Raw genomic sequence first — 27,325 nt, 5'->3', positions numbered from 1 at the left:
TCTCTCTCTCTCTCTCTCTCTCTCTCTCTCTCTCTCTCTCTCTCTCTTTCTTTCTCTCGCTCTCTCTCTCTCTTTCTTTCTCTCCCTCTGTCTCTCTCTGATCCCCTTCCCCCTCATGTGTGTGTTGCTGCTGACAACTACCTACGATGTTCCAGATTGCAACAGCACTATTGTCATGCCAGTCATGTCCGGCCCCAGCATTGTGAGTCGGCATCATCCTGCGCTGCTATTTGCCCAGGGCCAGGTTGATTAATTAGAGAAAAGTCCTGTGGGAAGGTCTGTGTTTCTCTGCCCGATGCCTCACTCTCATTACAGATGTTTGTTAGAGTGGGGTCCCAGCAACAACACCGGGGGCCCGGGGACCGTTACAGGACATAGCAGCTGGGGTGTGGAGTGTAAATCGACATTGTGGAGGTGGTGGGAGGTTGGAATCATTCCAAGGAACACCAGAATCTGATGTACAACGTATGGATAACTGTCCTTTGATTTTACAAGATGTCTTTAACCTTTGAGCTCTTAAACGTAGACACACCAAACGCCTAACCATTCTAATATTATAATGGGTTAGTTTTACTATTATTAATGTATGTACAATGGATTTTCGTCAGATTAAGCACCAACCTTGTGTGTAAAGAATAGTGAGTCTGAATGTGCAGGTTTTCCTGTGCTTTCTGACTATGTAACCTTTAAATAATAGTAGTATTGGAAGCCACCACATTATCATAATCATGAATATTCAGCACTATATAATCCTGCATTCCCTCGTGTCCCAAACTGTCAAACTGTCGCTCTCTTGTCAGGAATTCACTTCAAGAAAATGAATATCACTCTGCACACCTGTGACGCTGTCTGATCCATGCTTCCGTTCTGACATGTGCTACGCAGTGAGTGTACGAGCAACAAGGAGAACTAACGCATGAGCAGAAAGACAACAACAACAGCAGCAGCGGCGGCAATAACCAAAATAAAGTTTAGTACCCCATCCAGATTTATTAAGCTTAGTGCTGGAAATATCCACCCAGGGATTCATTTCACAGAAATTAGCCTCCTAGAAGCTCCCGCAAACAGCAGCACACAACAGATGATTAAAACGCCACTGAGATGCAATCAATGCACTCAATTTTGCTGCAGAACAATATAAAGCTATATGTTATTGTATACTAAATGTCTGTTTTATACCAATTGGCAAAAGCAAACAAATGGCACATTATTGTGATTGTGGTGCACACTGTAAGTCACATATTCATGTCTGAAAAAAATTATTTAGCCTTAAATACATTGGGTAAAATGATTCATACTTTGAAAGTACATGAACGAGGGAGAAATCTGGCCGCTGTGCTAGTGTTGCATAGCCAGGAAGCTCTTGTCTGCTGGAATATATTTCAGTGTTTTTGAGCTGATATTTTTAAACTCAAGGATCAAAGTGCTCATCTCATCATTTTGTCGGGGACACTCCGGGTGCATCTATATGCTCACATGCGCACGGGGGAGTGAAAGGAGAAGGACACGTCCTCATGAGGTCAGCTGCGGCTGCTGTAAAGCTCTTAGCTTGGAGGCTAACTTCAAAAAATATTTGTAGAATTATATTATGATCTCTTTGAGAGAGTATGTTGGACAGACTCACCAATACAATGACAGCAGCAGGCCCAACGAAGGCATAAAGCAGACCGCCCTCCAAGGACAACCAGCAACTATAGAAAAACAAAAAAAAAAAAAGAAGTATTTTGAGCACAAAATTACATTCAGGTCTTAACATTCCACTTGTTGTGAGTGCCAAGCACTTCAGTACAACAAGTACACAACCAATTAAGGATCTTGAATTTCCTAAGTGAGGGATTTCATTTCTATGGCTGGGTAAGTGCTTGATTAAATATAAATATTGCCCTCAGTGCGAAGAAAACGTATTATGTACATTACCTAAAACATATCCCCAAACTGTAAATGCTCTTGTGGAATTAAATTTGATGCGAGTTTAAATGTGTCCTCCAGTGATGTCATCAGAGCATACTGAAACCCTGCTGTTGTCTTAATTGCAGCTCAATAAAAAGGCCTAAAAGCTAATATGCTGTGCTATTATTAATGAGATGTTGAGTAAAGTAAGAGGGGACAATGTTGTAAACATCTTTTAGGATGTTTCCATTGAATCAATTACACCATTGACTGGGTATCAGAGCTCTTTGTTGGCATATCTTGTTTAACATTAAGCCTAACAGTAATTGTCAATGATTGTGTTTTTAAATGCTTTAAAGTGGCTCACTTGGAAGAAGGCGATGTCACATATTTCCTTGCACTATCGTAATTTAGCATTATTTGAATAAAAAGTCTCGACAATTCTGGGGTTGTTGTTTTTATTACTAGTTTTGTCTAGTTCTGAAGAGACAGATTAGATTGATGTTGATCAATATTTAAATTTAGACTTATTTAGTCATGATTAAATTAGGGAGATTTTAAATATAGTTTTTGGGGCTTGAATGTGTGTTTCTTCAATATAATCTTGACGATGCATAAACAACACTGTCGTTTTCATATTAAATGAGCAACTAAGATGTGTTGATGCACACTGAGAGAAGTTTCATTCCCCCTGTGACAATAAGCATTTATAGAAATCGGATGGATAGCTGGATGGACTGTTTCGTTGATACAAACAGTGTGAAAAATACAGGCAGACTTTGTGCATTCAGCTGCTTATAGCAGAGCCTCCGCTGAATCAATAACCACCTCTGGTGAGTAATTCAAAAAATATAAAAATACGAGTTTACGAAATAAAGCTTAGCTTGACGCCGGCAGGTGGAAAAAGGAGGATACAGTATTTTGAACAGCAAAAAACACTATGCTTGGAATGGTTGGTTGTAAGGGCAACGGATGGCACTGTGCTGATACTGAGTAATTCTATTTAAATCCAGTCATGACTGGTGTAAGGGACCGTGCAGGGGGTCGGAGAGTGGTACTCACTAGCTTGCTGTGCCGTAACCTCTCGCTCTGGTGAAACCCACCGACACTGCTACGACTAGAGCTGGAAGACCTGCAGAAACAGAGAGAGAGGGAAAGATCAAAAGGGTGAGACGAAGGATAAAAGGAAGCCTTAATGGGGACGATGAAGCATGTCGGCCAAATAAGATTCTCTACTGTGAACCACTCCATATGGCTCTTCCTATTCAAAAGTTAAGAAGCCATGCAATAGCCTGTAACGTGTGCATATGTGATTGAAACCGACTTGCTGCTCTGTAGGTGAGCCAAAGTGCGCTGCATGTACTCCCTGACACACAGGTCCAGCTGGAGGCATGAAAACTGGGCTTAGATCCCAGTTCACTGCAGGGATGGAAGCTTTGATTTAGCATTTCTTATGTACATTAACACTGCCATAGGTGAGCCACGCATGCATCATGTCTGTGAGCGAGTAACACTGCGAATGTGGGCCTTTGAGACTATAAGGGAGTGCATAAAATGTGAGGTATAGCTAGGAGTGGTCAATCATTTGTGCATTAATTAGCTAAATCAAGCAGGGTCGGTGTGTGTGTGTGTGTGTTGGGAAAGAGAGTGAGACTGAATGTCACAGAGTACGTGCCAGAAAAAGAAGGAAATATGCTGGGCTCCGTAATGAGCTTGGCTCTGAAATGTTCAAGTAATTAACAAAGCTGTGATTATGGCTGCAAATGAAAAGCAATTAGAAAAAGTCACATTAACATTAACAAATAAGATGGTGGTGAGCCAGGCTGGTCCACTAACCAGCAATGCGCAAAATTTAAATTAGACAACATCCATCTAGCGTTTGCTGATGTATAATACGGTAAACACGGACCTGTACAGTACACATACATCTCCTGCTAATCTCACACAGCTCCAGGCACACCCCAAATCTCCTGTTTCCATGGCGACTGATTTCAATCACATAATTTGGGGAGAAACGGACGTGAGGAGGATAAGCTGTTTGATCCCCTTCACTCTGCTAGACTGTTTCATGCATTTCATGTGCATTTGCAAGTGTGGCAAAGAATGATATAGCTGCCACTTCGTGCCACCACACACACATACACACACTGTCAGTATCTCTCTCTATCTGTGACTGTACAACAATCTATACATTCTCCCTCCTCTGTATCAGATAAGGGCATCGATGACTTGGCAGATTAGATTGGTGGGATCAATATCAAGAGAAATGAACAGCCTATGTGTGTGTGTGTGTGTGGCGGTGGTGTTAGAGGTTGTGCTTGTAATTTCCAAGGCTATATCTCAAAACATCTGGCCAGTGTTATACAGATGTTATCATCTGTTTTGATTATCCTCGAACATCAGTGGTGCCTATTACGAGTACAGCATAATAAAGTGACATGGAGGGTGAATGGAACAGAGGAGACGTTAAACTGGAAGGAGTGGGATTATGTTTATTCTGAGTGTATACTGTGACCCTTTGTGAGTGTATGCACGTAAAAATTCACTTCTAGCTTTGGCCATGATTAGTACGATTATATTAGAAACTGTCATAAATGTCTTTCAGGAAATTGAGTCCTTGAAGAAGCAAATACCAGCTAAGTGAATGGGAATAGCGCAAATGAAGGTTATTCAGCATAATGCAGCCAACACTTTCATATAAAAAAAAATAAAAAAAAGTCTTCCTGCCTTCCGTCACAAATACCGGTCACACAACAATCAGCATTCAATTCATGAAAGCTTCTTCATTTGCTATGCTGAAAATTCTCTGTCACGCAAAGAGTTCATATTTCCAGTAACAGCAACGGCAGACACTTACAACAGCACCTACGTGTTTCAGCGGACGCCACCATCATACTGAATAGTGTCTTTCAAAATGCAGTTACTAAAAAAGTTCAAGCCATTAACCCCAAATGTACTGGCAAGCTGTATATGCTAATACTTAATGAAGGCTGTTGCAAAACAAACTTAAAGGTATAGTGCAGATGTTTTGAAGTAGGGTTGTATGAGGCACTTATTAATAATCAGCGTATTATCTACAGTAGATGGTGGCCGGCACGCTATTAGTTTAGAGAAGTAGACAGGAGTCCCAGCACAGGAGCAAAGTAACGTTCTGTTGTGGAAAAGCGTTTTAGCCATCTAGCAGTACGAAGAAGAAGTAGTTTTATTGTACCCTATATTTAGAATAAATTCCGACTTTGAAGAGTGAATGGATCATATTCAGTTCCCTGTCGGAAATGTCTGTCTGAAGGCAAAATAAAGCGGTGAAAATATTCAAAATAAAGCGTACACTTAAAGATATATAGTTTTCTTTACATGGGCCTGTCTTTTAGTATCAGCAGTATATTGCTTTGCTCTTGTGTCAGCACTCCTGCCCATTTCCCCAAACTGGGGGGGGGGGGGGGGTTGTTCCAAACGGCATCTACAGTAGGTAATACACAGACTATGGATAATGCTGCATTGGATTTGAACCAGGTGGAAATAATAGTAATATGCTGCTTATTGTCTTACTTGTGTCTCATAAAATCAGCCATACATACAACACCATCCAACAATACCACAATACTGCACAATACCGCAATAATGTGTCGTTATCAACTAGTATTGGTAATAATAGCTAACCTGGCTGGAGCAAACTCCATTACGTTTTACAACTTGTGAACTGGAACGCACTCAACTTAGGTATGACATTATTCCCAGTTCTTAATTCAGATTTCCGTTGTAAATGAAAGGCATCATAAGTACCTCAGACAATGAATGTGCGCACTCAATATTCTCAAGGATGCATATAAAAGGTATAGTAATTTTCTCAATATAAAAAGTAAGCCTTGAAACAGGGTAACTACTGTATGATTTCATGTATCACAATTTTCAGCATCAAATGAAGACCAAAGTGCTCACCCCAGCCGAGGCACAGAAAACGCTTGCGAATGAGTCGTGACCTCATTTTGCCAATGACGGCCAGATAGGACTGCCACGCCTCTGTCAGCACCCAGCAGAAGGATGCCAAGAAGAAGAAATGCAGGAAGGCGGCAGTCACAGTACATAGACCCTAAATAGAAAAAGAAAGTCAGGGAGACAGAGAGGCGTTTTACAAAGAAATAAAACATGGTAGTTTTGTAAGAGGTGTCATCATGAATCATCTCTTAGGGTTCTATAGCAGAGTAGAATGACACCTCCACAAAAGAAAGAGGATAAAAAGAAAAAAGGAGTCTGATCAATTTTGTTCAGAAGAACAGGAGTTCAACCTGGCTCTGCAGTGTTACTCATAGAGATCGATACTCGACCACTACACAGTGCAGTCCTGCTTAGTCAGAGTACTGTGTGCCAAGTCAGTCTGCCACTTTGAGAACTCAGCTGTGTGAACCTTGTCTACACTTTTTGTTTCTAGGCATTGTAAAAGGCTTGGTCAAGAGCACTTTTACTGGGATCATAAATGCGTTGACTATGGTTTCTGGTAGAAGTTGCTATGTCTGGGAATGGATTTTTTTTGTCCCTGTGTTGTTCTGTGCACAGTGCCTTACCTTGCTAAGCGTTTGAGATTGTCCCACCAAAATCAATAAGTTGGAGGCCAAAATGGAGAGGCAAAAATTCACCAAGATGATCGATCTCTCCGAACGTATGTACCTACAGAGCAGAGGGGAGAGAGAGAGAGAGAGAGAGAGAGAGAGAGAGAGAGGGCAGACGTACGAGATAGTTATTAATGACAGATTGACAGACTGAACAGTATCCTTTTGGACATTGTACAGAGTCATTAGCTTGATTTTACCATCTGTCATGTGTGCCACCGAACACTAATCACCACCCCCCCTGCTGTAGTTGAACCATTTGTTCCTTATTAGGCCTCATTGGAGTTTTGGCATGGCAGAGGACACACACAAACTGCAATTCTTATGTATTGGTGCTGTTGGAGCCGGGATAGTGAGAGAAATCCCTATTGTCTGTACAAGGAATGTGTGAGTATAGTGACACAACACCATCAATACACGTTCGTGCACATATACCTCCAGAAGGCAGCGTAGATTAGCAGCAGGATGAGAAGAGCGCTGCAGGAAACCCCGCAGCCCACCATGAGGGGCACAGAGGGCATGCTGGTAGGACCCATTTCCTGAGGAGAGTGAAAGGGAATGGAAAAGGTGGGAAATAGACAAGGGAAATTGATAGTTAATTATTTCTGCAAGATACAGTACTATCCCACACATGTCCCTTGCTTGCTTTTATTATACCAAATAACTACATTGGTCATTTTGAGTCACAGTGAAATGGCAGTTACAGCCTCCTCAGGTTCTGTCATGTGACACATTTACAAGTGAAAAGGAATATGTGTGGGGTTAGTTCCAAGAGAAATCTGTCAGGTTTGCACTCAAAATGTGTGATATCCAAGCACACACCTCCAACTATAATATTGATCTGCTACTTTAATACACTAGTTGCAGCTTGATGATGGGTAGCTGATGGGTAGGTTTAGCTAGTTCCACTAAATTAACATCCTGCTTCATTGAAGACGACTTACAAGTAGTTATTGAGAACATAAACTCATGTTTACAATGATTACTGAGAGAATAAATCGAATGAGAAATAGGGTCATTTTCTCGTAGACTTCTCATAGATAGACAATCAGACTACTTTTGCAACGAGAGGAGCCGCCCCCCTGATGGCTCATAGAAAGAATACAAGTTTAAGGCACTTCTGCATTGGCTTCAATTTCAGACTCACAGCTTGCCGCCTGACAAAAATACTTTGTAACATTTGACAGTTAGAGAAAAGAGAGTGTTTTAATAAAATATTGAAGTTTTTGTTTTAAAGCATATACCATTACATAACTGAAGAACAATTAATATGGGAACACAAGACTAGAACTGTGTCTTTACCCTGGCTGTGCAACCCTGTATCATGGTCCTTTACATGGACGAAACAGTGCTCTGCATTGCTATGATAGTACAGGTGTATCTACGGTAACTATATGGTTAATATAGGGTTACTATTGGCTTACAGCAACACCGCTACAGACCTTTAACTAAGACAGTAATTCTGCTCCTCATACTTGCAAAACTGCATGAATACTTACTGTTATATCCAGTATCATACACTGGGTTACAGTGAAAAAGGGTATAAGAGCCATTAGCTAGATAGATAGACAGTTACATGGATTAATGTGTAGGGAGAGTAACAATGAATTGTAATAATTCCTGTTAGATTATTTGTCCTTATAGATTATAGTAATTACTGCTTTGCAGTTACAGTATCAATTAACTGATGTTCTTCCTTAGTTGTAATCCCTTTGCTAGCCCCTTATAATTGCATTGTACCTGACAATTAAATGCAATTACGTGTTAGATGGAGCTGGATAATAACACATAATTACATTAATGTAAAAGTTACTGTTTGTTGGAAGCATCTAGACCACTTTGATTATACCTATGCAACTTTTTAAGCATTACCTAAGTAATTATAATTATAGTTTCAAATTACTTTTATTCACTCTTAGACATACAGATTTATTCAGGTGGCCAACCATTTGCCGAGGTAGAGAATGTACAGTAGACTCCCACGTGGCACCTATTTACATCCGTTGTATAATTTCAGATGCACAAGGCTAAAAGCACTCAACTATAGCGCATAATTGAGAGATTTAGGTCATGATGTACAGCAGACCTCCGCTTTGCCTCTCTCCCAAGGTGTGCCTTTGAAAGGATGAGGAGCAGACAAATGAAGCTGCATGGAGAGCATGCACCCCGCCGTGTCCCAAATGGGCTTAATGTTTGCCCTGCTTTTAAGTTCTCAATTTACCTCAATTTACCTCCTAGGGTGTCTAGCCTTCCCTTTCATCCCAAAGATGTATCACAGTACACAGACACTGCACAAGGTGTCTTTTAAAGCAAATAAAGTACATACTCAAACACAAAGGCACATCTAGGCAGATGTGTCAAGTAATTGATAGTCAATGTTTGAGCTGCATGAATGTGGTTGTGTGTCTATTCAAGATGAGCCGAAGGCAGAGGAGGAAAGCAAGGGGGAGGACTTTAGAAAGGAATAAAGAATGCATACTGAAAAGGAGGAGAGATATTCAGAGAGAGATGAAGTGGGAAGAGTTGAGAACCACTAAGAGAAAGCAAAGAGTTGTAGGAGGGACAAATAGAGAGAAAATAAAAATGAGGGAGTCAAAGCGACTCTTTTAGTGGTTTTCCCTGGCTCATCAAAGGAAGCCAATTTCTCCAGAGGAAAGTGAAATAGGATGGAATACCAATATGGTGTGCACACACAAAGACACTAGGAGGAGAATGGAGGTGAAACATAATCAAAACCACCTAATAAGAAAGGAGAGACCCACAAAAAAAGAGAAAGAGGGGTATGATGTTTGATATTATGTCGAGAGGAAGGTCAAAGGATATGCAGGCTTTTTTTTGTGTTCTGACAGATCAAACATACAGGATGCATGAGAAATGACAAGCAAGCACGCACGCACACACATGCTTACACACACACACACAGACACACATACACACGCACACACACGCACACACAGACACGCCTCTATTGAATTTCCTTCCCTTTCTTCAGTCTCCTTTCGTTTGTCTGAAATTAGCCGCTTAGAGGCAAGTAACAGAATAAATTGCATTTGTACTTGTAATTTACGCAATATACTTCCACAAATTGTCCCTCAGCTTGTTCAGTGTTCTGAACAAAGTGTTCTTAATTGGTGTGGTAAGGTAACGCGTGTGTGTGTGTGATGAGATTAAGCATCTCATTTCATAATGTAGAAGGATGCTACAAACGAGGAAATAAAAAAAAAGACGAAACGGACACACAAACAGACACAAAAATACAACACAGCAGGCCTGAGGCTTCAGTGTCACACAAATGCCCTGCTCTAAATATAGTTGTATTATGTTGCAGTTGGAAGGGGTAGTGGATGTGTTTTGTGGGTGTGTGTGTGTGTGTGTGTGTGTGTGTGTGCGTGTGTAAGAGAATAGAAAAGCACACAGAGAGAGCACAGATTAGAAAGAGTGTGCTGAGGCTCTGCTGTATACGGCCAGGCTCCCCTGGGCAGCTTGGCTAACATGTGATGGAGAAGATAGCTATTTTCAGCTCAGGAAGTTTAACCTACTTATCTCCTCTCACTGACACTCCTCTACCCTCCACTCCTACCTATCCTGCTACCCACCATCCTCCTTCCCTTTCTCTCCCTCTCGGTGTCTCCCCTTCTTCCCCCCTATCCTCCCTGCCTTTACCTCTTACTCACACCTGAGCAGTGGGGTGGGTCTCTCCAATTCTCCTCAACACTAATTTTCCATTAACTCTTCCAAGGAGATCATGAAGATTTACAATGCTGAGATTACAGAAAACCACACTTGTTTCCAAGTAGTACTGCAAATGCATATTTTATGAGGAGTAAGAACACTTGGAATACTCTATTTGACAGCATGCATTAAGTGTGTATCTTTGTGTACTCATCGCCACTCTATTCATGCGATGTGGTGTGTAGGCCTACAGTAGGTACATTTTTCTTAGAAACTCTATTGGGAACTCACCAAAAAGGCGCAATAGGGCCTTTCATCAGTGCCTCAGAAAACAGCTAAAATGACCATTATTAAACCGATTCAAATGGAGGCTAGGTTGGTTAGCTTAAAACTACTTTGTAAAGTAGTGTGTGTTCAGGGGATGGATTGTGGTCATCCTTAAAACAACAGCTAGCTGTTCTGTGAGGCTGTGCTTTGAGCTAAATGGTAATGGCAGCATGCTAACATCCTCACAATGACAATGCTAACAGGCTGATTTTAAGCAGGGATAATGCTCATCATGTTCCCCGGCTTAATTTATATTTTTAGCGTGCACATTTAGCTAATTAACATTTAACAAGCACTGCTGAGGTTGGTGGCAATGTCATTAGTTTTGCTGATATTTGGTTATAACCAAAGTACTGGATTACATATTGACAGTGGCTCAAATGACATTGTCTAAGTGAAGGGATTTCCTCCACACACCCAACAGGTAAATATCACTCTGCCTATAGAGTTCCTGTCAGCTCCATGGAGCATTTCAGCTCATTGTTTTGGTTTTAACTCTCCCCTATCATCAAGCAGCTGTTTGTAGAGAAACACACTTGGGTCTCGTTGTATGCTACTTATCCAGCCCTAAACACCACATAGAAAAGGCCAGCAAGTGGCTAGTGGCCTATTTAGCAGCTAAAAGGCCAGATATTTGCATAAGGATTTCGTGGAGAGGATAACAGAGCTAAAAGGAGAATGAATATTGGATTTATTTTGTGGCCAGAAACTGAACGCCAAATGATCGCTAAGATTGCTCCATATTAGCTGGATGTGTACATAAACTGTGCTGACTAAAGACTCATAGGAAGTTGGGAAAACCACTTAGTGAGATCATGATTCACGTTAATTGTACTATTTAGGTGACTACTGCACGTGAGTCACGTGACTAACGACTCACATGATTAATGATTTAAGTAGGCTGTGAAAATGCTAATTAAATGCTGAATAATTCTTGAAAAGATTTCAAAATTCAGCAGTCCCACGCAGATACAGGCATAGGCACAAGCATACAACCACACTCGCACACCCATGCAGATTGTGCCACTGCAGAAAACTCCCCATCTTTCTAATCTAGTGATCCTGCTATTCAGTTCCCTGTTTTGCTGTCATGGCACTAGGTAAATAATACCTGCGATATGCTGAATCAATTCAGCAGACATTTAAGGGTTTAACTTGACAGGCTCTGGCTTCAGCGGCCTGAAGACAAACCATACGTCTCCTGTCAGTGTTTGACAACCTGGAGAGCTGACAGAGTGACTTAAAATGCAAAGTCATCATATCAAGTGCTAGCCTTCTCCTCAGGTATTTTTTAAACACCATTTGAGTTTGGCACTGCTTGTTGAAGCAAAATCAGCTACAAAACATAGGCCTTATGCAAAGCAAAGTTCTAAATTAAAGCCAGTAGGAAGATACACTATTTCTTTAAAACCATATTGGCCCGGTCATAGATACACTATAACAGGTGTTGTTGGTTTACACAAATCGGATCAAATCGGATCAAATTTTAATCACGAGGTCACCAAAAGGACATATCACCCTCTACTGTCTGCTGTAGGAAAAAAATGTATTACACAAAACAAGGAAATAAAAAAATATACTGTATCTAAATCAAAATAAAAGCCCAAACTGTTCTTGTACTTGGAAATAGTGAATCTTGTGTCAAAAGCAACACGTTTTTAAGGATGTAATTATACATCTGGTCAAATCTATCACTCCAGGGGTCAGCCATTAAGCATCGTCAGCCAGAGAAAAACGAAATAATTTCACCTGTATACTCTCTCATCATCTCCCTCGTCACTAACTAACCTTCAATTAATGCGACGAGGGATCCAAAGATTCTAATGCAATTCCACAACGAGCCTCTCATAAATTTTAGCAACCCTCATCTTTCAATTACAGTTGACAAGTGCAAGGTATTTGCATACTGTAACCTTGTAGTCTTGCTCCATCTAGGGCAGCGCTTGTTGTCTTTTTAAACACTATCTGCAGTTAAGCTATATAATAACTTAAAATATGAGCTGCCATCCTATGCCGCTTGAATCATCGCTGTCGTCCTTCCACAGTCAAATCAGGCACTTTGACCATCCTTTCGAAATAATAGACTCAGCTGTGTGATATTTTCATTCTGATTAGTTGCTGGTGAGTGCTAATGACAGCGAGGAAACAGACTCGAGTAGACCCAATCATCTCAGCTAATAGCAGTTAGCCTGGCATGTAAAAGACTCTGTGAGCAATCTTTTACAGCAGAGGCCGAGATCACTTCACATATTGTTCTTGCTTTGATTTGCAGTAATTGCCTTTTAAAAATGAGTTATGGAAATACAGAAGGCACCCCCTCTCCTCCTAGCCAATGTGTGTGTGCGTATGTGTGTGTTTGTGTACTCATCCACACTGACTGGATCAAGGTCTCAGGTGCTGTTTGACTGACTGACCTTCTCCCTCGCATTTCTGGTTACCTGCTTAGGCAAGCACAAGCCATGAATCCAACTCTAACTATGAAAACAAGTTTGGGAGACGCGTCTGAAAACTTTGGTCCATTTCCATGTCAACACAACACAGGACAGCAGTCATATATGCTGACAAAACTGAACTGAAGATGTATAACTCACTTGATTAACTTGGGGCACTAAATGTTAAACTGCCTTTTATAAAGCCAATACCTCCTTCTACTCCAAATCCCATGATCCCTATAGTGCTGCTGAGGCAATGAGTCCAGACATATCCGTAGGGTTGGTGTTCCCACTGCAGTCATTTTGGGAATTAAGTGGCTTGGTTTATAGTATGGCCTCGTGACCTCTCTCAATCAACTCCTCTTTCTCCCTCTCTCTCCTCTGTTTCCCCAAAGTAACAACCTCTGTCTTGTGTCTGATAGTGAAGGTCTCTCTACAGACACACAGCAGGATACACACACATAATATGTGTATAGGCTACAAACGCGGAAATCTCAGAGGCTACAGAAAGTAAACAGGATTAACTGGCTATCCCTCGCTCCACTGTAAACTGCCTGTAATGGCAGCGCTGCTTCTAAATCCCTCCATCTCTTTCTCTCCCCCTCCCTCCCTCCCTCCCTTTTCTATTAAACACGGAGGTTAATCCTCAACCCCCCTTGTCCCTAGCGCCATGGCCCAGGATAAGCTGTCAGAGCTGGGCTGCTGATACTCAGCAGTGCTCCAACAGCCACACAGCCTGGACAAAACATAGTGCATAGAGTGTGTGTTTGAGTGTCTACATTTTTGTGCACGCTTGCTGTGTGCGAGGGTGTATAAAAGTGCAAACATCCATACTTGTCTGTGTTTGCATGTGTGGATGTGACTGGGTCTCTCCCTCGCCCTTTACAGAATCCAATGTCCGGTGGATTAAAAAACTGTGTTGGACCCTGAAGCAACAAAGTGCACTGAACGCTGGCCACAACAGCTCTTGACTGGAAGCCACAGACACAAACAGACTGACCCATACCTTCCGGTCCTCAGCACATGGGTAATGGGGATCTGAATGGTGAATCGCTAATGACTAACATGCTCTTCACAGATATTACAAAAAAGTCAATTTGTTTTCTCTCCTATCCCTCTTTTACCAAACACGGCCGACCTTGCTTGCTGTGGAAACGGCAGAAGTCAATATTGTTCAGTTGAAGGAGGAGTCATAGGAACCAGAAATAGCGGCTGAAATGGCCCATACAGAGCATAGGTCACAGCCATCGTGCTTTTCCATATAATGGGAATTAATGTCTCCCCTAGTTCTGTAATAGGTTCCAGACCCCTGTGAAGTAATTCAAGCTTTGAGGGAGAAAATAATGAACAACTGCAGTCATTCCCCTGAAGGCCATCACCTTATTCTGACTCTCTTTACACTCAATAAAAAAAGAAAGGCTATGGAATGTCCAGGGGCTGAGGCAAACAAAATAAAATAATAACTCCGACAATACGGTATTGAGATCCCTCGGTTTACAAGCCAACTGAACATTGGAGGTTTATATCCAATATAAAAGTATAGTCAGCACCTTTAGCATTGGCCTCTACAATTCAAAGGTACAATCAGTGTCAGCTGCTCAGCTGTATTGCTGTTGACACAAGCAAGGTGCAACAAAATGATCTAAGTTTGTATAAAATGACAATCCAAGCAAAAGTTCAAGGAAGCGGATAACTCCATAAACTGCGACCAGTAATATATCCCTACTGTGGGACCTATTTGACATTGCTTAAGTACATTCTGTTTCACAGGGATTAATTACAATGCTCCCTTTTATGAGATTATTGATCACATTTAGAAAGAGTATAACATTTTGAGTTGTTGCGAGTCCTCGTGAAACATACCATTTGTTTTGGACTCAACACCAGGAAGATGAACGATGAAGAAGATGTATGCATGTTTTGCACACTGACCACTCAAGTATTTGACCGATCAAAATTAATTTAAAGAGAGAGAATGCTGTATGAAAATAACCATATGAAGAAAAAACGGCCCCTATCATCACAAAAAGTTGTGAAGTTGGAGGAGCTACTGTATTTCTGCCACCCTTGGTTTTAGAAGGAAATGTCCCATTATTTTTTTTCTGGAAATGTTAAGTCAGTTACAGTTAGGTAACTTTCATGGCATGGATGGGCATGAAAGTCTCAGAAAGAGACATTGTTAAAATGTGTTTTTTGATAAAGCTGTACAAGCAAATACAAATAACACAAGGTGAACTTAACTATGACTCCTATAGTGCATATGTGGTGCAAAACATCCAATTTTAGTTCTTCAAATTATTTTATATGTACCTTAACAGTGAGGAGACACCATTTCATATTTGATGCAGAGTGTATGTTAAGGGCCAAGACAGACTTAACAGTAAAGTAAGAGCAAAGGGTAAAAGCACTGCACCAGTGAATGCTATATGAATGCAATGAAAAGGTTACGAAGGAATAGATGTTCACATAAGCCATCAGCTTTGTCTCTGGGACACTGGTTGTTAATGCATCACTACTTAGAGCATCTCTGTCTCTCTTCCTCTCTCTCTCTATCTCTCTCTCTCTCTCTCTCTCTCTCTCTTATTTTTCCCTGTCACAAGTCTGCCTTTTCTGTTTCGTTGTTTGTCAGCAGTATTACAGAAAGAGTGCTGGTCCGATTTTCATGACACCTGGTTGAGGAGTGTACCAGCGGCCAAGGACGACAAAATGTAAGTTTGGAGTGGATCTGAATCACGGAGCGGATGCACTGATTATTTTTCACTTTCATTGCAAATGCGAGATAGGGCATGGCTCTCCGAGTGCCCTCTAGTTATTTAACGCAATCACTATCCTCGTGGGCATTAGGTGCAAGCAAGCCTAGAGACAAATTAACAGCCAAAGCTAAAGGGAACATTTTGTGATCATAGTGGTTCAGGAGCTGTGGCATGAAGTGAGAAAAACAACTGAAAGTGTTAACAAGCAGGGTGAAGGGAGGAGGAGGAGGAGAGGGAAACTGATGGGAAGACATCAATGGCAAATATGGCTAAAAAGAAAAAAATGGAGCAAAAAAGTGGGTATAGATAATAAATTGAGTTAGGTGCGTACAGTTATACAATTAATGAAGTAGGGTATTGTGGAGGAAGAGGGTGGCTGTGATGAAGGTGAACTAAAAGCTGTCAGGTTTTTGGATGTCCATTAGTGCAACTACAGGAGAAGGGTCACTGTATCAGAACAAACATTACCCTGAACTGCTAAAAAGCCTTCTTTAATCATGTCAAACACACCCGGCGAGCCACCTGAACTATTTATAGAAGCGCAGGTTTTTTAGTACTGCAGGCACAATCAAACACAGACACAATAAAACTGTCTTCCTCTTGATGCCTCCTCTCTCTCTCCCATCGCATAGAAGTAGCTCGCTGAACAACCTGACCTTTACTAAGTTTACGCAAAGAAAAAAGTTGTAAAAATGTGGTGTGATTGCCGATCAACATACTAATAAGATAAGCAAGGGAACACTGATCAAAACAGCTTCTTATACTGTGACAGTGTTAAACATTGACGGCTCTGTTCAGCCTGTGCCCATTTTCTTGGCAGCGGTGTAAGGAAAGATGCTTGTTATAAAGTAAGACAGCCATATAAAGAGAATAAATGACAGTTTTAGCAGCCTGTTTGTATCATACAGTAAAGCCATCTCATCATCTTCCTGACCTGGCCCCTGGTAGTAGTTGCCTTGTTAGCCCCCAAGTCCCACAGAGTACTACATCAGGATATGCATAGGTGACTCACCGGGTCTTTAGCTTGCTGCGCTATCACGGCGTAGGTGGAAATCCTGCTGCACAGGCATTTGGTGTGGACAGTGGTTGACGCGAGCGTTTGGCAGCCTTCTGTGCCCCAGTTTTCTGCGCCAGCTTCCCTGGAGGTGGGGAGAAGGGGTGGAGGGGAGGTGGTTGGGGAGGGAATGGCAGAAGGGACATAAACAGTGACTGTTAGACTCAAAAGAAATGACTACTGACGTGACTTAACACGTCAGTAGGAAGATCTAACTCAAAGAAGGGTGAAAGAGGGACAGCAAGTTTCAAAGTTAGACCATCAAGTTCACCGAGTTCACCCATTCACTCTGTAGGTTTAATACGCAGTCCTCACCACTCATGCAAACTGACAGCCTCTTTTCCCCCGCTGGCATAAGAAGGCAATGTCACCATACTTGTTCTTGAGTTATCTCCGTGTTTAGCACCCTAAACACTTTCTTTCCCATCTTTGTTCTTACTTTTCTTCTTTCTGTTCCATCTCCCCTTTCTTGGAGGAATACTCTAAATAACTTGAGGCATTGAGGACGGATGAGAAGGGTTGCATCAGCTAACGGTAAGCAAAGACCAGTGCGGCTTAAGTGGTGGATGGGGATTATTCTGCACTAAATGGTCAATTGCTTTGACACATTACTGGGAAAGAGAGTGCCCGGAATTCCCCCCCCCCCCCCCCCCTCCCTCTAACTGCCCTCAATGCAAGGTTGAATGTGACGGGCGATCAATAAGATTCCACCTGAACTAATTACCATGGCAGATCACTCTGCACATTAACCTTATGTTTAACCCTGGATATACTTATATTCTAGCTAGCAGAGACAGATGGAAACATTGTGGGAGAGCAGCTGAGGTGTCTTGATGGGGCAAAGGAGGCCAACTCCATAACCAATGGGCAATAAGGCAGGAATAAAATTCTTACAATGAGTAATGAGATCCTACATGAACACACTATTTTCTGCCAAAACAGTTTTGGAATTTTGGCTCAGTTATGAAAATGTGATGTAAATTACTACCATGTACCAGTTAGGATTTAGCAACATTTGAATGAGAATCTGATGACATTTGGGGTTTGTTTGGCAACTGATTAAGAGTTAACTCTCATGAAAAACACCTAAAGATGTGGGGCTTTTTTTCACTTTGATTGTTGAATATGTATGACATGTAGTAACTTTCAGGGGCTACATAAATCAGATATACTTACTTAATAACAGTATAAAAAAGGTTATTTTTTTTGGGAGGTCCTGATATTTTGGGAAACAAACAATATTTTCTTTTGTTTCATACATATTATATCATATTGTTTTTCTGAAAATAGAAAGACTTGTACAGCAGAAAATATGAAATGGTATGCTATTACAGACAGCACGGTGCACTGTTGTTTCACCACAAATGCTTTAATGGAGAACATAACTACCTCATCTCAAGCCAATAGCAATGAGCACCCTCAACAGTAAAATAACAATAAAAATGAGTCTTGCCTATATGGACTTCACCATATTACAAAATACAAGGGCTTTGACTGGCAATATTGTCTGAGCACTGTTTACATCTCGAGGGAAGGCTTTAGTGACAGTTTTACTTCATAAGAAATTATAAACTTGCTTGTTGCTTATCGTATTTATGGTATCACATTTCACAGGGTAACACATTTTATGTGTTACCCTGCCTTTGGAGTAATAAGAGAAAGACAGATAGTTTAACATTAAAAGATAACAATAAACCACTCTTCTATGAAGCTATAACCTATAAGAATAATAAAACAAATAAATCTTGCAACGTTTGTGGTTTTATTTTGAAGGTTAGATGCAAAACCAGAAGCATTATTTTGATATTACTTGCCACCTATTCATCAACAATTAAGTATACATCAAATGAACAAAAATGGAATTATTTCTGTGTCTTGACTCTTTTTGTCATATTGTGGTTTCTTCTACAGTCAATCATATTATGCAAACCAATGGTTAACCACCCGCCAAGGACAACATGCTAAACTCAATACAGTACAGTACATCACTCTAATACATTCCTGCTAAGACGGGCCACTCAAATATGATCAGTATGATGCTAAATGACAAGCATGTATCAACATTAATTCATCACCACAACAATCATTCCATAATGTCAGTAATGACTTGTGAGTACAATTCCCTGATGATCATCATCTGCACAGTGACACTTCAAACACCGAAGATTGGAAAAGGAGTCTTCAGCTTGTCATGTAGCAACACGGTGCACGGCTTTGTGTGCTTCTGTGTGTGTCTCAGAACGAAAGAGACAGAGTAGAGTGAATGAGAGAATATGTGCACTTGTTACCTTTTATGAGGAAATCCTCCAAAGTGTGTACATTCTGTGAGGTATTTTTGGGCTACATTTCCTCTATAAAACACCACATGTACATGAGGAATCCAGTGAATTTACAATGTTTCATCTGGCGTTAATGCATCCATGGATAGAAAACATGTGAGTTGTGTGAACTCCCAAGAGATGTCAAGTAAAGTATATGCAAATGAGTTCGTTCACACCAGGTTCGTTCACACGTGTATGGCATGCATTAATGATTGCGTGTTACGTGGGCAAATGTTGCATACCGAATTATGCATGTCAGTTGATGTATAGTATAACAGATGCACATGTGAAAGCATGCATGGCATTCATTTACTGACACAAACGGTCTAACTACATGCGAGGACACACGCATCAAATATTCTATGCAAGTCTGGTGGAAGAGAGGAAGTTGGGGTAATGAGAAACTGTCTGACAGCTCACAAAAGGGGGCCGCTGAAGATAACACTCACACAGGAACACACATTATCTGTGACCTCTTTGTTTTGGCTGCTGAATTTCAAGCCTAATTGGGCATCAGATTTAATTGTTGGTATTGATGTCTTTCAGCAAAAAGCCAGCTTTGACTTTTACTCAGTTTTATTTCACCCGCAAAGTTGAAGCAAACCGTGATCTTTGTTATGGCATGTCCACTACAGCTATAGATAGACACTTCTGCTGTGGGCCCCGCTGGGTTCATAGAAGTATTACATCATCATATGGGCTGAGCTGGCGAGGAATAATTAAAAGGACACGCCTTTTGTTCTACTTATATCATAGCACTTGAATGACCCTTGAGCCGCTGTCAACTCCTCTTATCAAGGAAAACAGGTACCAGATGTACAAATAGGTATACATATCAGTATAGTTGGTTTATAGGCTACGGATCCAAAAGTATGCTGCAAAGATATCAACAAACAAAAATGTTAAGATGGGTAAATATAAATAATGCCCCCAGTTTGCTAGCATTGCGATAATCAATGCATCTGTTGTTTGGTCTTGATTCTGACAATGAATGTTAGAGTTGGCTTCATTTTCACAGGTAGTTATCCAACAGTGCACGTGGAGAATACCCAGTGCCATATAGACACAGCAGTGCTGTGAGCTAAATGCTAATAGTAGCATGTTAATATATACACAATGACATGCTGATGTTTAGCAGGTGTAATGTCCAACATCTTAATTTAGCAAATTAGCATGCAAAAATGTGCTATTTAGCACCAAACGCAATGTACAGTTAGGCCTGAAGGGACATCAGTTTTGCAGGTCTCTGGTATTAAAGTATTAAACCTTTGAACTAACGATGATAAATAGGTAAGGGGTCAAGGATATTACAATTCATATGAATGTATGTGACATTTCGGTCTAAACGAACGTGGTGGGTCATCCCTGCAACCACACTGTTAGCATATTTTAAAAAAACAATGCCGTGTTTGTGATGAAACCAAGAGCACTGAAACATAATTTCAAAACAGTGCGATAATACAGGGTTCCACAGTAACATATTACAATGCTTTCCAATTTGTTCCCTTAACTGCTTGCATGATGTTGCAGCTGTTAAAAAAAATAGGAAAAACTTTCTGAACAACAGCATGAATTGACCTTTTATGTCTCCTGAGAATAAATTGGCACCAACACTTGACTGAAAGGGCAACGATATGAAAACCAATTGCACCCGGTTAAGAAAAAAAAAAAAAAAAAAGGTTCAACATGCATTGAATTCATGATGCAGAGATTTGAGCTGGATGGCCGTAAAGTCACTGCCTCCATCTGCTTAGTAAACTAAATAGTGACGTGTTGCCAATGCCTCTCATCCAAAGCAGCCTTTTATTCTTAACAGGCAAAGATGACATAAATAATTTAAGGGGCAGAGAACACAGACATCATTCCTTATGATACAAGAGATGATGGTGCAAGGTGGCAATGTTCAAGATCTTGTCACTGCTAAGCATTTGAAACAGTTTTACATGAGAAAATGGTGTTCTACACAGCTGTCATTGATGCAATAAGGATTAACATTATCAGCTAATTACAGCTGCTGGCATACACTGTCAAAACTGATTTACGAGATGACCGTAGCCAAAAAAAAAATAGTTTAGTCGTTAAATTGCAGGCCCTGTGTCCATTACTCTATTGTTTATTGCTCATTTCTGGCAAAATGTGCCATCAAACTTGTGTGTATTTGTCATCAGCTGACAAGCTAAGCTATAACAAAGGAGAAAAAAACTAAAAATGTAGAAATGATAAGGCAAACAGCAACAAATGCAATGAGACGAAGAAAGCATGGATGGATTATAAAAAAAAAAAGAAAAAATCACAGATGGAAATCAACAGCATGTAAATCACACAACTTATCCTCATTACGAGGAAATACTTTTAAGTGAAATTGCTATGAAGTCTTTAGAAGATAGTAGAAACAGGTTTAATATTCAAAGCATGATATTGTGAAGTCATTGAGTAAATTACCATAGATACTGTATAGCCTGATGTTTTGATGTGTTTAGAAAAATAGAAAAATATTTATAACTTAGTCATTGTCTAAAGCAGAGTGAGAGTTGGTGACACACATTGCAAACAGAGAGTTAATGAGTCATGGACAGAAGGACGACTGGTAGGGAGCGGGCTTGTTGTACCAAAGAGGGAGTCAAAGGATCACGAAGTTAAGTGGCCTCACGTGGACACACGGGGTTGAAACTTGTCACTGTACGTCGGCATTAGCGGCGGAAATAGAATGACAACCTGCATGTTTTTTCTCAATTCTTTTCTGTACCGATTAAGCAAGAATAGAAATTTAAAATAAACAAATGCTTAAACATCGTAATATTCCAGCACAGATGCAGTATTTTAAGTCCCTACTGGTACACCCACACAGGTATTTTCACACAATTTGCCTGATCACAATTTCACACATCTCCCTAATATTGGAAAGCATTGTCATTATTAATGGTGTATGAAGTCTGGTTTCTAAATGTAATAAGCCAATTTCATAGAAGACATTTTGTCATGTCTCAATAAAAGCACAGGTGTTAATTATCAGATAAATTATGGCTGAATTACATTTAGTTGCTTCAGTTTCAGGCTCCGGTTGTGCATGCGGGCTCTATGGCACACTGTCATGACTTACTGGGAACTCAGACAGAAGAACGGAGCCATAGTTAATGCTTTTAGTGACACCTGTGCTTTTCCTACTGTCAAAAGGTCTGCTGTGAAAAAAGGCCTATTGACATCATCAGCTCAGAAATAAGTGGAAACCCTGAAAAGGTTTACATATTAGACAGCAGCAGGCAGAATGACGACGTGGTATAAAGACCAAAAAACACACACACGCTGTGTGGGAGAGGTCACCGCAACCACAAGACTTTTAACCAGGAGACCAGTGTTCAAAAACATTGAGTTATTTAGAAGTTACCTTCGTGATGTTTGGGTTTACGTAGGTATTTAAAGCCAACCACTTGTTTACCATAACTGTGCACTGGGCTACCCAGAACATGTTGACCAGATATGTCTAAATTGTACTGAACTTTTTGTTTTTCAAATTTAAAAACAGTGGTATTTCATCTTAATCAGTTTTGACAGATTTTGATTGCACTGTTGCTTATCATTTTTTAGCCCTGTGCCTGTGTGAATACATGTCAGGGTTTACTTTCCTGATTGAAGCCACAGAAGGAAATGGAGAAAAAAGTGTGGAAGAAAAACTATTCCGGTTGATGGAATCTATTCCAGTAGACATTACATCCCCGACCGCCAGGGAGCCAGAATGCACATTCACCAGAGGCAGTGCACATTACCCTTTTACTCTCAATCCAGCTAGAAAGCACTGAAGCAAATCTTCACACGACACAAATCATCCGTACTTACTCAACCCTTCATATCACCTATTATGTAGGACTGACCAGCCCACATTCACACAGTATTTGTCACAATAGGCCTGTGTTTAAATTTCAGTTCATGTATGTATGCATGAATATTTTTGACCTAGATATTAACTCTGTCGGAACTAAGCTTTTCTGTATTACTCTAACTGATGTAAAGATGGGTCTTATAACCCATAATAAAGAACATGCTGTGAGATTATCTGATGCCCGCTAGTATTTTTATGTGCAAGACCGCACAGCTTACATTTTTAAATGTTGTCTGTTGCGGTTACTCAAACATGAAATATTTATTGATGTGAATCCCATGTGTTATGGAATGACTAAGGGGTGAATGTCAATCAGACATCTCTCATCAGAATACATGCATGACTGTTGTGATAATGAAGGGAGGAGCCATCACAAGGCCAGAGATGTGTACGCTAAGCTATATTTATATAGGATATTCAAGTAGTTCACAACACCACTAAATCTCCACAGTCATTCATTTCTAGCTCCCTTCCTTTAAAATCGGGACTGGAATAGAGTCAAATGCAATGTCGTTGCTTAACTCTACTTGTCTGTTCTGTGGCTCATGTCATGTTAGACTCTCATACAAAACCCTTCTTCATGCTTCTTACGTGATTCTCGTGTGAGGATGATGCTTTGTCATTGACCTACACCACCCCAATCTGCTTTCTGGCATGGCCCTGGGCTAATTTATAAGCTTCTTTTCCGGGATTATCTTTCTTCCTGGTGTGCAAGCTAGTGAGCGAACAGGAAAAGCAAAGATACAGGTTTTTGGCCACAGCTATTAATGGCCTACTGTCCCGACTGCCTGCATTTGCTGTAAACATGGACAGCAGCATGGCTCTAAAAGAAGGGTGAAAATGCTGAAAACGTATTATTTTATTCTGATTCCGGAAAAAATTATGTTCAATTTTTTTTGTATTGGCATTGCAACCTGACATTTTAAAATGTTACATCTCACAGAAAATGTGGTGGGCTTTTCTGAAACTGAGCATTTTGTCAGGGGCTCAAAGAGGACTCTTAAGGCCAAAGAGACAACTCTGAAACCCACAAAGCATTAACACAGTTCCCTCTCAGACTACTTCCAGCTGCATGAGAGTAAAGAGGATAATGTGCTAGCAAACAAGATAAGCATAAGGCAAATACAGCACTTGACTTTATGTTATAAATAAGCTCTTGTAAGAGTGTATTTTGCCAAGCATAATCAGTTAGAGGACCTTCACACAACACCCTCAAAATGACCTAAAATAGATTTTAAGGGGTTATCGATGGAACTTACCCAGTGGTTCTTAAACTGCCATGGTCCAGTAGTGGGCAATGTATTCCAACTGACAGCAGAGAGCAAGTCTTCTTTTTCCTCTACTTTTAATCTAAACTTCAAATACGAATCACTACAAATGCCAACATCATCTTCGCCCAAGGGAAGTTTTAAAGGCTATCCCTGACTGTATGGTAAGATCCAGTGCACCATCCCACTCCGTCTGGTCACATGGTGATGGAATCAATAAAATAATGCATGAAGTAAAAATAAAAATAAAAAAATAACCTTATATTCCTAATCTGCTTTTTATCACCCAAACTAAAAAGAAGAACGTTTTTTAGGAGCACGCCGCCCAAACTTATCCATGAAGTCCAGTGGTGGAAAAAAAATCATATCTAAAGTTCTGATTTGTAGGTAACACCAGTTAGAACTGATCTCAACAAGAAACAGCTACTTAAAGCTAAAAAAGTACCTTCAATCCAACTGTTCTCAACAAGAACCCGGGCATTCTGCACTGAGAACCGATGCTACCATGTCAAAGCGCTCTCTAAGGACCGTTGTGATGGCTGGGGAAGTGAGCCGAGAGCCTGTCCACGTCTGTAATGCCCAACGGAGGTAGAGCCCACATAAGCCCTACTGGCCGACTCCCTCTTGCCGAGCTGACTCTCTGTTTGACACAGTCTTGATCCCTTCTGCTCTGTCAGATGGGAAAGTGGAGCAAGCCCGATCAACCCCCCCCCCCCCCTTCCTCCTGATGGCTACGCTGTTAAGTGTGTTAGTGTGTGCTTCTGTGCAAGTGTGTGACGACGGGGAGGGATGAGGAAATATGCACAGGTGGATATTGTGTAAGGTGGTAAATTATTACATGTCATTTCAATCTTAGATGGGGAAAAACAATTTTGTTTCCGCAATACTATGACAGAGGTATACCAGGACAAAATAAATATTTGAGCACATCAGTTGGTCTTGTATAATGCACTTGTGACAGGCATTGCATTATCTGGTTCATGTTGCCTCTTTTTTTAGACTGAACTGTTTGCTGTCTCTTAAGGGATCACACTCTATATAGCATCCATCTATTTTCTATACACAACTTGAAAAGTACATTCAGTAGAGTAAAGAGCTCCCCCAGGTGTGTCTGCAATGTCCACTGCTGTAATGTTTGATTGAATGAACACAAACAATTCCCCCTATCTACACTATGATGCATAGCAGATGCATTTTTCGCTCATGCTTCTCACTCATTTTTATCTATGCAGCTGTCTGCTCCAGCTCCCTGCAGCTAAACTGCGGTTCACTGTGTAACACTTCATGTTGACTGTTTATTGCTACCTCTGAACAGAAAGAGTCAGTCCTGCTGTGTGTTTAGTTCTGTTAGCTGTTAGCTCTGTTGGCTGCCAAAAGCTAACTAACTGTACTACCAACAAAACACACTCAGTTGTCATTTTTTAAGCTATAGTTTCTATACATAAATACATGCATGCATGCAATTGTCTTACCTACGTGTGCAATCAAGAGGAGCAATTCCTAATTTGTTTGGAAACAATGGTCAAAACTGCTTATCACTTGCGGTCATTTTGACATTTTGGCCAGATTTGTGTCCAGCTAGTGTTTGGCAGTGTGCAGAATATGCCTTTGACTTTTTACTTCATTAAAGGTTGAGACCTGCCAGTGCCAAAGCTGATAGCGGTGCCAGATCAATCTGAGCCCAAAGCAAGCCTCAATCTACCGTGTCAGATTGAGGATGTTAGAGCTACTTGTGCTGCTCACCAGGCCATTCATACTCTATGGCAGTGATGGGCAGTGGGGGCAGGGTGGGGTGCCTTGGTCTTTAACCACTGATCCCCGATCAAGCTGAAGACCACTGGGGATTAGAAATAGGATTAGGTGACCCTCAACCCTTCATAATCTTACTGTCATCCATCTAAAGCAGTGACTCTCAACTGGTGGGTCGCGGACCCGTTTTCAGTGGGTGGTGGGATTGTGGCTGAAAAAAAAAAATATATATATAACTAAAAAAATCATGTGCTTTTATTTTGAAGGGGATTTTTTATGCAGCGGAGTACCGTTTATTCACACTCCTCAATAATATTTGGCGTTAATGCCTTGTAATGCTAATATCAGCAGAGGATAAACTGAAAACTATACGTGTGTCAAATGACACTATAAGTAGACAAATTGAAGACATGTCGGATGACATCAAACAACAGACCACAGCTCAAATTAAGGCGAGTGGTCATTTTGCATTACAAATGGATGAATCTACAGACATAAACAAAACAGTTTTACTCGTTTACGTGAAACATGTGTGGGACGGGGACTTACAGGAACAATTTCTCTGCACAAGAGAGCTCCCTATACTACGACTGCAGAGGACATTTTCAGCTCAGGTTCAAACTGCACCATCTTTTCATTAAATACATTTTAAGAAGTTGAAAATGTTCCTCGATTTCGCTCGCGGCATGTCATTAAGGGGTGGTGGTGGGTCCCGCAGCCAGACCAGTTGAGAACCACTAATCTAAAGTGTATATTGCATTCATCTCTAACTACTGGGTCAATTTTTTTAAAGCACGCTTTAAATTAAGATTGCTCTTTGGCCCGCCTGTAATACATTTGAGCTTTGTCATTCGTATGAGAGTATGTTGCTACTCTGCTTATTAGACAGTAAAAATATGATGTATTACCATGTATATTTTAAAGTTGGCAGCAAAAAGGCAATTTGTTCTGACTGAAATGCAGCAGCTATCGAATCAGTGACACATCTGGAGTGGCACATATACAATCTAATGGAGCCAATCTGTAATGCATTGGGCATAAAATACACAAGTGCTGCACTATGCACTCTAGTGTGTACGTCAGTGGGGCTTTAGCCAGATATCCCACACTGAGGCAGAGTGAGGGTCAAAGCATGGAGAAGCCAGAGGCAAGGTCAGCAACCACATAGAAAAGAGGGGCTGAACATCATCATTTACCATGGAAGAGTTAGTGAAAGAAAGCGGAAAAATCAAGGAGAAAGACTTTGGGGAGATAACTCAGTGATGATTCAAGGTAGACAAGGGATTTTCTCCAAACATTATCTGAAATAGTGAACATCTCGCCTCTTTGCTTCAACTAACCTGATCTCCCAGTTTCCAACCTTGTAAAACTTTGA

The 27,325-nt window shown here is 40.8% G+C and overlaps 1 protein-coding gene across 22 annotated transcripts in view; it reads right to left on the bottom strand.

Annotated features, from left to right (window-relative positions):
* adgrb2 (adhesion G protein-coupled receptor B2) overlaps positions 1–27,325 on the bottom strand; it is a 191,960-nt gene that overhangs the window by 36,443 nt on the left and 128,192 nt on the right. For all 22 annotated transcript variants that reach the window (XR_004213002.1, XR_004213003.1, XM_031854094.1 and 19 more), the window contains 6 exons: positions 16,694–16,820; positions 6,933–7,036; positions 6,453–6,555; positions 5,830–5,980; positions 2,953–3,022; positions 1,625–1,691 (listed from right to left, as the gene is read on the bottom strand). Coding sequence is in view for 20 of the 22 variants with exons in the window: in XM_031854094.1 (XP_031709954.1) it covers positions 1,625–1,691; positions 2,953–3,022; positions 5,830–5,980; positions 6,453–6,555; positions 6,933–7,036; positions 16,694–16,820 (622 nt within the window). In the remaining 2 variants the exon portion in view is untranslated. The remainder of the gene's footprint in view (positions 1–1,624; positions 1,692–2,952; positions 3,023–5,829; positions 5,981–6,452; positions 6,556–6,932; positions 7,037–16,693; positions 16,821–27,325) is intronic.

The sequence above is a fragment of the Anarrhichthys ocellatus genome, unplaced genomic scaffold, assembly GCF_004355925.1.
Source record: "Anarrhichthys ocellatus isolate YVR2014 unplaced genomic scaffold, GSC_Weel_1.0 scaffold14, whole genome shotgun sequence".
Lineage (NCBI taxonomy): Eukaryota > Metazoa > Chordata > Actinopteri > Perciformes > Anarhichadidae > Anarrhichthys > Anarrhichthys ocellatus.
The sequence above is the reverse complement of the archived record's forward strand: the minus strand, read 5'-3'. Positions and strand labels throughout refer to the sequence as shown.